The 13,395-nt window shown below is 46.0% G+C and overlaps 1 protein-coding gene across 5 annotated transcripts in view; it reads right to left on the reverse strand.

Annotated features, from left to right (window-relative positions):
• The window catches only part of AGPAT4 (1-acylglycerol-3-phosphate O-acyltransferase 4), a 190,621-nt gene that overhangs the window by 37,685 nt on the left and 139,541 nt on the right, over positions 1 to 13,395 (reverse strand). For all 5 annotated transcript variants that reach the window (XM_055269013.2, XM_063623350.1, XM_055269004.2 and 2 more), the window contains one exon: positions 3,535 to 3,704. In XM_055269013.2, the coding sequence (XP_055124988.1) occupies positions 3,535 to 3,704 (170 nt within the window). The remainder of the gene's footprint in view (positions 1 to 3,534; positions 3,705 to 13,395) is intronic.

The raw sequence follows: 13,395 nt of genomic DNA on the forward strand, positions 1-13,395 counted from the left end.
GCAGATAAGTATTGATAATATAATAATGGCTACTGCTCATGGTGTGCTTGCCAGGGCCTGGCGCTGCCCAGACACTGAACGATCATGCTCTTATGTAACCAGCCGGGGGCCTGCTAAGGGAAAAAGATAAGCAAATGGGGACGTGAAGCCTCAGGAACCTGACCTACGCTTGCACACCACGGTTTGTTGGGCACCTTAGTGACTTGTGCCCCAGCTGACTGTGTGTCACTCTCATCTCCAGGGAGGAAGGGTTCAGCGTGTGACTCCAAGATCAACCAGAGCCTTCAGAGCCCTGGCACACGCCAGGAAGCGTCGGCTCCCAGGAGAACCAGAGCGTCTGGGGACAGGCACTGCAATGGGCAGTGGCCACATGGGATCTTGAGTACATTTAAAAGGTTGAAAGCCTCTTTGTTAAAAAGACAATTCCGTTACTTTCCCCAAAAACACCAACTTTACATTTAAAAATGCCACCTTCACGAATTTCTGCAAATTTCATTGACTTCAATTTAAACTCATTTCCTCTTGGGCTGTGATAGCTAAGGATGAAAAATGCCTGGTCTGGAACCTCCTTCTGTTCCTTTCCTCTTTAAAAAGCAAATTCCACGGACTCCAGAAGGATCTCAACATCATGTGTTAGTTAAGAAAAAACAGAGAGATGAATGAGGTTTTTTTTTGTTTTTGTTTTTTTTCTGAAGGTCATTGAAGACAAAAGCTGCTGCTGAACAATGAACATACGGCAATGCTGTTCCTTACCCCTTCCAGGGTGGCAGAGCTGAGCACCAGGCATCTCACCCACCGTCATTTGTCCACCTGGGCCACAGCTCTCCAGTAGATGGCAAAGCTGTTCCCTGTGACATGGGGAGGGGTGACCCCAGGGAGGACACAGGCTGGCAGCTCCCATCCGCCCCAGCCAGCACCTGCCATGTGCCTGCCCCACTCCGTCCTCTCCTGGAGCCTGCGCTCTCTAGCACCTTGCTTTGTGAGAATGTGCACAGCAATGGCACTGGCTGTTTCTGTGGTGTTTGGAGAAGAGAGGACTCAGGGCTTAAGGAAGCACTTTAGCAAGAATCCAGAAACCCCAAGGCCCCCATTGAGCAAGGCTCCCAAACTTCCAGTGAGAACAGAAGAGGCATCGCCCTGGCCCCAGGCTCCCAGACCTGCCTATTTCACCTGTAGGTGGAGTCTCCGTAGACTCTGATCCTAAGCCCAGTCTCCACCGTCAGCGGCAGGGCGCAGACCCCCTGACACACAGAATTAGTTGTTTGGGTGTTCGTAGTAATGAGTGAGGTCCTATAAATACAGTATCACGGATGAAATCAAGGGTGGAGAGGTGCGGTCCCTATGCTGCAGGTGGGACAGGCGTGCTGTTGACTTGCTTTCCCGCCATCAGCGCTCCCGCCCTTATGCTCAGAGTTGTAAAGTGATCACGGATTCGGAAGCCTTTGGGAGTAAAACCCTAAATGCTGCTGAGATTAAATTCCCGCTCCATGAAAGTCTCTTCCCGTCTTGGGGCTCTGTCCTCTCTCTGGGCCTGGGTCCCTCCCTGCATGAGTTGCGGGGCTCACCTTCTCCCTCACCTGTGCCTGTCCCCGTGCCTGCTAGTGCTGGGCATCTGGGTGCTTCTCCAGCATCTCCGTGCATGACCCTCTTCTGCCAGCTCCTGCAACTCCATCCCCAACCCCATGAAGGTGCGGGTGACCTGCACCCCTCGAATGAGGCCTTTGCACATCATCAGCCAGGAAGGTATTAGAAGCCTGGTCCTTACTGCGGCTGGTCTGGGTCATTTTAGGATGGTCAAGGTCCTGTTTCTGGAGCAGGTCTTGGGCCCCAGGGCCCCTGCTTTTGTGCCCCCAACATCTTCTAGGGGAAAGAGCAGAAGCTTTGAAAGCAGACTTAGGAGCTGTTGTCCTCGGGCAAATCACTCAGCCAGACTGAGGCTCTGGGGGTTTATTTATAAAATGTGGATAATAATATCCTAAGGATTAGAAATTACAGAAATAAGGTGAACAGAACGCGGAGTGAGCTTGTGGGCATAACGCCACCAAGGGGCAAGCAGAGATTGGAAGGCACCCCCAAGTTCAACAGGCTTTCTGCTCTACCTCAGAGACTCCTGGTCCACGAATTATGAATGTTTGCACATTCTAAGCACGAACACTACCAGAAGGTACTTACAAAGCCTGGAAAATCACCAGCTGCCTCTAAACTACAGTTTGAATTCCAGGAGACGCTGGCACCTCAGAAAGCCTAGCTGTAAAGGTGGTAAGACAGGTGACCTGACAGTCAAGACGCACCGGCACCCCATACCCTTCCCTCTTGGGCAGAAGAAGAACCCTGCCATTCACCCCTGGTATCCATGACGGGGTTAGGACCATGACATTCTAAGGGGCGATCTCTCATCAGAGAGAATAAATCCACAAAGCTGTAACTCAGATCTCTGCCCAAGTTCTCCACATCAGAGAATGGTAGTTACTAGAATGTTTGCTCTTGTTCCTAGAAATATATTTGCACACACACACACGCGTACACACAAGAAGATATCAAGTTAGCACTGGGAGAATAGGAAAACAAAAGGAGAAAACAGTGGGCAGGAGGCTATTTTCATCTGTCTCCAGGAACCAGACCCACTGAACCTTCTAGTCCCCTGTGTCCTCCATGGCCTCATAGCCCTGTCTCCAATCTTCTATATTCTAAACACCACAATTTTGTCTTCAGGGGTTACCAAAAAACAAGGTGATTTCAGCAGCCCCCTTATCTATCCTACAGGGCATTGTTCCCAGGTGCAAAACCTGATCTCCAAGTTCTGGTGCAAACTCTTAGGACCTCTCCTGGCCCCGGACCAATGTACACTGTGATTCCTACTGGAATACCTGAGTACCACAAATGACTTTGGTTCAGCTATGTGACACAGGCTCAACCGCTACACGCTGCGGTGTGTTAAAGATGACAAAAGTCAACTGAAGAGATCCAGTTCCAAAGGCATGCAAGCTATGTGCAGGAAGTCAAGCTAGTTGGAACAAAAACAGAATTTCAGAAAAATTCTGAATTTTGCAGTTCACTCTCTCACTTAGGGACTCAAAGTTCTTAAGCCTTCAACCATCAAAATGCAGAGGTGATGTCTGCCTGTTAGCCAAGGAGGCGGTACAGCACGGAATTAAGAAATCTGGATGGGAGTGAAATCCAAATCTAATTACAGCTGTGTGACTCTGAGCCGAATATTAAGCTCTATATAACTTAGTTTTTTAAAAATGGAGTGTGGCACATCATCTATTCATGTTGCTGTAAGGATTAAATAAATGAATCATCTGTAAAACGGCCGGCAGGTAGCAATTGCTGAGTACCTCTTATGATTGCCCATAAGAAGCTGTTAAGCCTGACTCCAAGCAAGAATAAAAAGCAGTTTATTAGGACCATTTCATCAAGTAGAAACTCTTGTTGATTCTTCTGCGAGTTCCGAATGACCAGGAGCAAAAAGATAAGTGGTGGGGCTGAACCAGAGAAATGTGGGAAGCAGGGGTGAACGCACTTCTGACTTACCCCTAACAGCCCAAAGCGTTCGGACAGGCTCCAGCCACAGAGAAAGTCAATTTCAAACTTGTGGTTGAGAACCACGATGGCATTTTCCTTCCCATACTTGAGGTAGGCGCGCGGGTCCGTGAAGATGGTGCATTCCGTGCCCGACCACCACTCCAGCAACATCACCAGCTCTGGAACAAACCACAACAGACAGACGTTTACTACATGCAGCCTTGTCCTGGGAGCCCTGCTGAGAGCACGGCTCTGCCCTCCCAGCTAGGGGAGAAAGCAACTTCTAGGGGCAAAGTTCTGGATCGTTGCAGCACAGACCTCGGTCCTTGAAAGGGTTCAGAAGCGGAAGGAAAAACGAGAAAGACTTCACAACATTCTCCAGGGAAGAAGAGGAGGATGCCTGGAGAAGGTAAATGACTTACATTCCTTGATTAAGTACCTTGGGGGAAAATACATCAGAAAGCCAGAATCCGTCAAGAATTCATGCCCTTGTGTTTACTGAGCTCTGTAAGGCAGTGTGAGATGAGGTATAGAATGCTTGATATCCTGGAAAATGACTAATTGGGATACTTATAAACTCCATCAAAGAATATTAAATACCCAACTTTCCTCCCCCATTTCTGACACTTGAGGGCAGGGGAAGAATGGAGAAGGGTAGATGCAGCAGCAAGAGCCCCAGCACCTGCAGGGCAGGGGGAGTGAGAGTCAGCCCACGGCAGGTCTGAAGATAACTATTAAAATAGTCTTTGCAGGGGCTTGTGAAAAGAAAAAGATTCTTTTTTCAGGCAATGATGACCACTTGCAGTTGATTCTTCAGTGATGCCTCCCATCCAGGAAACCTATTCCCAATCTGGCAGGCTCAGGAAGAGGCTCTAGGGTAGAAACTGTCCAGAGAAACAGTGGAATGTGGGTGACGGACTTCCAAATAGACTCTTAAAGTTGATGGTGTTCAGTAGGGGGTGAGCGCCTGAGTGCTCTGTGAGGGTTGTGCCTCCTCCCCCTTTCTTTTGAGATGAGGTCTTGCTCTGTCACCCAGGCTAAGTGTAGTGGTGTGATCACGGCTCACTGCAGCCTCAACCTCCCAGGCTCAAGTGATCCTCCTGCCTCAGCCTGGGACTACAGGTGTGCACCACCAGGCCCAGCTAATTTTGTTGTATTTTTTGTAGAGACGCAGTTTTGCCATGCTTCCTATTGGGTAGACTCCTGGGTTCAAGCAATCCTCCCACCTTGGCCTCCTAAAGTGCTGGGATTATGGGCGTGAGCCACCGCGCTGGGCCATGTGCCCCCCACTTTTAATCACCAGTTAGTGAAGAAGCGTACATGCAGCAGAGGACTCACTCCCTCCCCACCCCATCCCTACCCTATAGGCAGGTGGATTTGGCCTTGACTCCAGGAAGCCTAGTGTTGTAGCTCCAGTGGCTGTCCTTGGAAACTTTTCTCCTCCAGGCTGGAGGCTGGAGGCTCGAGGTGGAGCACCAGAGCCCTCTAGAAGGCATCACCGTCTAGTTTTTACGCAGTGAGCGCTGTGGGACTTTGGACAAATTAACCTCCTGACACCACAGTGCCTTCATCTTTGGAATGGGGTTGCCCCAAAGGGTTTTGTGAGCATAAAGCGCCTAACACACAGTATGTGCTCAGTGTACAGCACGTTGTAAGTTCCCAGCAAATTGAAGCTATCAGTCTCCTTAAAAACGAAGAAAACTACTCCCCTTCCTTCTCCAGAAATGAACAATAAAAAGTGTCTACCTATTCCTAGGAACTGAGAAAATACCAAGCTCCCAGTCAGTTGTCCCACCAGGCCATAGCAGTGGTGGAACCAGAAGCACAAGTCAAGGAATAGTGACACGTCCTGGGAGTTGGTTGTGGGGGCAGGAGGCGGGGAGGGGGGCTCGGGTAACAACACGCAGCCTGACAGGCAGCCTGACAAAGGGATGGAGGGATAATTTGTTACCATGGGGTACAAAGATGCCTGTAGTGCTGGGCTGAGTTTTTCTAAGCGTGAGGATGGGAAGGATCAATCTATTCCATTACTGGCCAAGGAGCACAGATAAGCACCAAAGCACAACTCCACAGGGAGTCAGGGAGACAAAGCTGATGCTTCCGAGAGACTCACATTTCCTATGTGTCATAGGCCAAATGTCTCTCTGTGGGACTCCTTCCTGCCTAAGGCCACTCTCACCGCCCCCTACCCCATTCACATGTTCCCCAGCAACCCCACAGCCCGATCACAGCTGTGACCACAGCGTGAGGTTATCTCCCCTACTATAGAGCACGGGCGCCACGAGACAGCAACTGTGCTGTTGGGTTCACCCGACCTTAGCCTCGACTCCAAGACTCAGCAAGAGCCTGGCACACGGATACTTTCAGCAAATGCTGCGTGATTACCTGACGCGTTCAAGCACTCTGCGAGGTACAGGAGGTGATTAAACATTAGATCAGATCCCGGCCTCCCTCCAGCTTACTGTCCAGGGAAAAGAAAGCTACACAACCACAAAACAACATGACAGGGAAAGGAGAAAGGCCTGCTAATAGGATGGCTGCTGAATATTGTCTTCATGGATTTGGGAGTCAGACACATCCAGGCTCCGATCCTGGTGGAGCCACTTACTAGCTGGAAGACTTCTGGCATGTTTCTCAATGTCCCCCTTCTCTGTAAAATTAGGGACAGGTAAATGCCCTTAGAGATGCTGTGGATATTAAATAAGAGCATGGACTCAAGGCACCTAGCATGACATGGGGCATAGTAGGCAATCAATAAATGGACAGCTTTTTAACTACTATTATATGCATGATAATTTTATCACACACAAAGGCTCTGTGACCACTGAAAGGGAGAGGAAGGGTGCGGAGGAGACAGAGGCAGATGGAGAGAAACCCAGAGAGAGAACATCACAGAGACTTCTGGGTTAACAGGGTAAGGAGTTGATTTATGATTTCATTCTAAAGGCAATATAAAAACCACTGGAGCATTTTTAAATAGACACACACCAACATCCAATTTGCATCTGAAAAAAAAATCACTCTGACTGAAACAGGAACAGACTGGAATAGGGAGGCCAGTTAGCGGGTGACTACATCAGCACAGCGAGAGGGGATGGTGCTGGGACCAGGTGGGGGAAGACCAAATTTCCCACTCACCTCAGTAGGCTGTTCACTAGACAACTAAACTCTGAACCTCACTGGATAAAAGAGCTTTATTTCCCTTTTTTCTTTTTTCCTTTCTTTTTTTTAAGATGGTGTGTCACTCTGTCATCCAGGCTGGAGTGCAGTGGCCCAATCATACATAGCTCACCGCAGTCTCAACCTCCTGGGCTCAAGCAATCCTTCCACCTTGGCCTCCCAAAGTGCTGGGATTACAGGCATGAGCCACCACGCCTAGCCCATTTTTTTAATCAAATGATTTCACCTCTTTTTTAATTCACAGAAACACATTTATACAGTCACACTGTAAAATGATTCAAACAACCCAGAAGTATGTACAAGAAAATATAAAATTCCTCTAAATAGCTTCAGGATGTGTTACGCTGGCCTGGACTACATTTCCCAAACTTCCCTTTCTTGGATATTTCTGGTTAGAGGGCACCACAAGAGACACTCTTGGGAGGTTTGGAAGGTGGAAAGGAAATACCACCATTTTGTAGGTCATGCATGTTTTTGCTGATCTGCTGATTCACGTCTTTAGCATGAAGCAGCGGCTAGGCCTGCTACTGCTCCTCCTTCCCCTGGATCCCCCGCCAGCTTCTTGGAATCCCAGGCCAGGTGGTTGTGTTTTGCTCTGTGACGAAGATCCCAGCTTCTGCAGGACATCCACACCACCCATGCCAGATGCAAAAGAACTGATGCAAGTTTTAGCCCATTCTCAGGGGCTCCAGCTTGTGCTCGGTGGTTCCAACATCTTGATCTCTCCCAGTTTATATCCATCGCCCCTTCCTGACCGCCTGCCCTGTGGACTGCAAGCTCCAGCATCACTTGCAGATACAACTTCCCTAAAGAGACGCGAAACAAGCCCCCACAGCTGAATAAGGCCAATGAGATGATGGCCACATATCTCCCAGTGGTTTTGCTTCTCTTACTGAACCCTGACTGAGAGGCATTTCCTCTTTACTTCCCCAACCTCCCTCCCTTCTCCAAGGTTAACCATTATGAACAGTTTGGAAAATAGTCTTATAGTTTTTTCCCCTAGGCATTTATACACATGCGCGTGCACACGTGCACACACATACATACACATACTCAAAAAGCTTTGCCTTTAGTTGAATGGCTTACCAGCTGATGTTTTAGTTGGATATTCTTATGTAAATATACTGCACACAACTTACAAATATCTCCATGAATTTAGGTTTCATTTCCTCTCCTGTGTGGTTGCTTTCAATGCTATCAGCCAGAGCCTTCTCTCTACAGCTGCACAGCCAGCTCCACCTGGCAGCCCCTTCTTGTGCTGAAGAGCCTTACAGAGCTGCTTCCATTTGAGGTGGGATGTCTGTCATTCAAATTAGATGCCTCTTTTTACCATCACGCATCAACTGCCAGGGCTTTCTAACTGCTCGGGGCTCAGGGCATGCAGCATTTCAAGCACGTTCAGCCTGTCCTTCCACTCTCACCATCAGTTCACAGTGGCTGCAGATCTTGGAATTGCTCCACCTCATTATCTTCCCACAAGATTCTGTCCCTGTACACTCACTCCATGGAAAGGGCAGTGTCACCTCCTTTCAAAGGACATATTATTTAGAACCTCCAATTTAACTTAGAAAGTTACCAATGGGCACCTGAGCAATCCTTCCTGACCAGAAGCTATCAGCAGGTGCTGCACAGCAGAGAGGCCTGTGAGAAAGCAGGGCTTTCTGTTGTTTAGTTAAGGGAAAATCACTTGTTGAGAGTTTCAGGTTGCAATCCTGTAACTAGCGTTACAATGCCAGGAGCCCTACCAGGGTAAATCAAAGAGAAGCAAAGATAAGGTATTTGCTCTTTGTCTTAGTCCATTTTATGCTGCTGTAACAGAATAGTTGAGACTGGGTAATTTATAAAGAACAGAGATTTATTTCTTATAGTTCTGGAGGCTGGGAAGTCCAAGGTCAAGAGGGCTGCATCTGGCAAGGTCCTTCTTGCTGTGTCATCCCATAGGGGAAGGCAGAAGGCAGAAGGGCAAGCAAGCATGTACTCAAGTGAGAGAAATAAGGGAAAGGGGCTGAACTCATCCTCTTAGCAGGAACCCACTCTCTGAATAACTGACCCACTCCTGAAATAATGGCATTAACAAGGGCAAAGCCCTCATGACCTAATCACCTCTTAAAGGCCCCACATCTCAACACTGTTGCATTGGGAATTAAATTTCCAGCCGGGCATGGTGGCTCACGCCTATAATTCCAGCACTTTTGAAGGCCAAGGCAGGCAGATCACAAGGTCAGGAGATTGAGACCATCCTGGCTAACACAGTGAAACCCTGTCTCTACTAAAAAAAAAAAAAAAATTAGCTGGGCATGGTGGCGGGCGCCTGTAGTCCCAGCTACTCGGGAGTCTTTGGCAGGAGAATGGCATGAACCCAGGAGTCTGCACTTGCATTAAGCCAAGATCACGCCACTGCACTCCAGCCTAGGTGACAGAGCAAGACTCCATCTCAAAAAAAAAAAAAAAAAAAAAAAAAAATACCAAAAGTTTCCAACACATGAACTCTGGGGGACACATTCAGAACATAGCACCCCTGAAACATTTACCTTCTTGTCTAGGCATCCAAACTAACACACATTAAACAACCAGAAAAAGCAACCAAGGCTTTAACTTCACAAGAATTGGAGCCATTTGGTAGTTAATTGAAAAACTGTATATCTGGGAATGAAAACAATGCATCAAATCAGAATAAAAACAGGAGAAGAGGAGAGAGGGAAGGACTTATGACCTCCTAGAGAAAAGCTCAGAAGCTGTAAATGACCTGCACTAAGAGGAACCCTCAGTGGGAGAAGTGTAAGGAGGAAGGACATGGTCAGCAGAGATCCCAGGATCTGGAGATTCTGGGTCTTGCCCTTTAGGTGAGTGAATGCATGGCCCAGCATGTCCACTCAGGGCAGTGCCCACCACACCTGCTGAGCACAGGGGGCAGCCCATCCAGGCCTGGGGTACACACAGACTCTGGGACTCACCACAGTGTGGAGAGGGCATCCCAAGGTGCACACACTACAGGGGATCCCAGAGAGCCAGGGCCACCAAGGAAGCCTGTCCCTAGCCAGGATGGCCACCTGGGAAAGGCCAGCTGGACAGAAAGACCACAGGACAGAAAGGGAAGCCTGCCACCCACAGAGATGTGGCCAGGGCTTCTTCAATATCATATGGCAATTTTTGAAACTTTTGACATATTTTTATTTATTATTATTATACTTTAAGTTCTAGGGTACATGTGCACATGCAGGTTTGTTACATATGTATAGATGTGCCATGTTGGTGTGCTGCACCCATCAACTAGTCATTTACATTAGGTATATCTCCTAATGCTATCCCTCCCCGCTCCCCCTACCCCACAACAGGCCCTGGTGTGTGATGTTCCCCTTCCTGTGTCCAAGTGTTCTCACTGTTCAATTCCCACCTATGAGTGAGAACATGCTGTGTTTGGTTTTCTGTCCTTGCAATAGTTTGCTCAGAATGATGATTTCCAGCTTCATCCATATCACTACAAAGAACATGAATTCATCCTTTTTTATGGCTGCATAGTATTCCATGGTGTATACGTGCCACATTTTCTTAATCCAGTCTATCATTGATGGACATTTGGGTTGGTTCCAAGTCTTTGCTATTGTGAATAGTGCCGCAATAAACATATGTGTACATGTGTCTTCATAGCGGCATGATTTATAATCCTTTGGGTATATACCCAGTAATGGGATGGCTGGGTCAAATGGTATTTCTAGTTCTAGATCCTTGAGGAATCGCCACACCGTCTTCCACAATGGTTGAACCAGTTTACAATCCCATCAACAGTGTAAAAGTGTCCCTATTTCTCCAAATCCTCTCCAGCACCTGTTGTTTCCTGACTTTTTAATGATCGCCATTCTAACTGACATGAGATGGTATCTCATTGTGGTTTTTGATTTGCACTTCTCTGATGGCCAGTGATGATGAGCATTTTTTCATGTGTCCGTTGGCTGTATAAATGTCTTCTTTTGAGAAGTGTCTGTTCATATCCTTTGCCCACTTCTTGATGGGGTTGTTTGATTTTTTTCTTGTAGATCTGTTTAAGTTCTTGTAGATTCTGGATATTAGCCCTTTGTCAGATGGGTAGATTGTAAAATTTTTCTCCCATTCTGTAGGTTGCCTGTTCACTCTGCTGTGCAGAGTTTCTTTTGCTGTGCAGAAACTCTTTAGTTTAATTAGATCCCATTTGTCAATTTTGGCTTTTGTTGCCATTGGTTTTTGTGTTTTAGACATGAAGTCCTTGTCCATGCCTATGTCCTGAATGGTATTGCCTAGGTTTTCTTCTAGGGTTTTTATGGTTTTAGGCCTAACATTTAAGTCTTTAATCCACCTTGAATTAATTTTTGCATAAGGCGTAAGGAAGGGATCCAGTTTCAGCTTTCTACATATGGCCAGCCAGTTTTCCCAGCACCACTTATTAAATAGGGAATTCTTTCCCCATTTCTTGTTTTTGTCAGGTTTGTCAAAGATCAGATGGTTGTAGATGTGTGGTATTATTTCTGAGGGCTCTGTTCTGTTCCATTGGTCTATATCTCTGTTTTGGTACCAGCACCATGCTGTTTTAGTTACTGTAGCCTCGTAGTACAGTTTGAAGACAGGTAGCGTGGTGCCTCCAGCTTTGTTCTTTTGGCTTAGGGTTGTCTTGACTATGCGGGCTCTTTTTTGGTTCCATATGAACTTTAAAGTAGTTTTTTCCAATTCTGTGAAGAAAGTCATTGGTAGCTTGATGGGGATGGCACTGAATCTATAAATTACCTTGGGCAGTATGGCCATTTTCACAATATTTATTCTTCCTATCCGTGAGCATGGAATGTTCTTCCATTTGTTTGTATCCTCTTTTATTTCGTTCAGCAGTGGTTTGTAGTTCTCCTTGAAGAGGTCCTTCACATCTCTTGTAAGTTGTATTCCTAGGTATTTTATTCTCTTTGAAGCAACTGTGAATGGGAGTTCACTCATGATTTGGCTCTCTGTTTGTCTGTGATTGGTGTATAGGAATGCTTGGGATTTTTGCACATTGATTTTGTATCCTGAGACTTTGCTGATGTTGTTTATCAGCTTAAGGAGATTTTGGACTGAGATGATGGGGTTTTCTAAATACACAATCATGTCATCTGCAAACAGGGAAAATTTGACTTTCTCTTTTCCTAACTGAATACCTTTATTTCTTTCTCCTGCCTGATTGCCCTGGCCAGAACTTCCAACACTATGTTGAATACGAGCAGTGAGAGATGGCATCCCTGTCTTGTGCCAGTTTTGAAAGGGAAGGCTTCCAGTTTTTTCCCATTCAGTATGATATTGACTGTGGGTTTGCCATAAATAGCTCTTATTATTTTGAGATACGTCCCATCAATACCTAGTTTATTGAGAGTTTTTAGCATGAAGGGCTGTTGAATTTTGTCAAAGGCCTTTTCTGCATCTCTTGAGATGATCATGTGGTTTCTGTCTTTGGTTCTGTTTATATGATGGATTTATGTTTATTGATTTGCGTATGTTGAACCAGCCTTGCATCCCAGGGATGAAGCCAACTTGATCGTGGTGGATAAGCTTTTTGATGTGCTGCAGGATTTGGTTTGCCAGTATTTTATTGAGGATTTTTGCATTGATGTTCATCAGGGATATTGGTCTAAAATTCTCTTTTTTGGTTGTGTCTCTGCCAGGCTTTGGTATCAGGATGATGCTGGCCTCATAAAATGAGTTAAGGAGGATTCTCTTTTTTTCTATTGACTGGAATAGTTTCAAAAGGAACGGTACCAGCTCCTCTTTGTACCTCCGGTAGAATTCGGCTGTGAATCCATCTGGTCCTGGACTTTTTTTGGTTGGTAGGCTATTAATTATTGCCTCAATTTCAGAACTTGTTATTGGTCTATTCAGGGATTCAACTTCTTCCTGGTGTAGTCTTGGAAAGGTGTATGTGTCCAGGAATGTATCCATTTCTTCTATATTTTCTAGTTTATTTGCATAGAGGTGTTTATAGTATGCTCTGATGGTAGTTTGTATTTCCGTGGGATCGGTGGTGATATCCCCTTTATCATTTTTTATTGCATCTATTTGATTCTTCTCTCTTTTCTTCTTTATTAGTCTTCCTAGTGGTCTATCAATTTTGTTGATCTTTTCAAAAAACCAGCTCCTGGATTCATTGATTTTTTGAAGGGATTTTTGTGTCTCTGTCTCCTTCAGTTATGCTGTGATCTTAGTTATTTCTTGTCTTCTGCTAGCTTTTAAATGTGTTTGCTCTTGCTTCTCTAGTTCTTTTAATTGCAATGTTAGCATGTCAATTTTAGATCTTTCCTGCTTTCTCTTGTGGGCATTTAGTGCTATAAATTTCCCTCTATGCACTGCTTTAAATGTGTCCCAGAGATTCTGGTATGTTGTGTCTTTGTTCTCATTGGTTTCAAAGAACGTCTTTATTTCCACCTTCATTTTGTTATGTACCCAGTAGTCATTCAGGAGTCAGTTGTTCAGTTTCCATGTAGTTGAGCCTATGTGTGTCTCTGCATATGAGATGGGTCTCCGGAATACAGCACACTGATGGGTCTTGACATTTTATCCAATTTGCCAGTCTGTGTCTTTTAATTGGAGCATTTAGCCCATTTACATTTAAGGTTAATATTGTTATGTGTGAATTTGATGCTGTCATTATGATGTTCGCTGGTTATTTTGCTCGTTAGTTGATGCAGTTTCTTCCTAGCC

Source organism: Symphalangus syndactylus, chromosome 2 (genome assembly GCF_028878055.3).
Source record: "Symphalangus syndactylus isolate Jambi chromosome 2, NHGRI_mSymSyn1-v2.1_pri, whole genome shotgun sequence".
Classification (NCBI taxonomy): Eukaryota; Metazoa; Chordata; class Mammalia; order Primates; family Hylobatidae; genus Symphalangus; species Symphalangus syndactylus.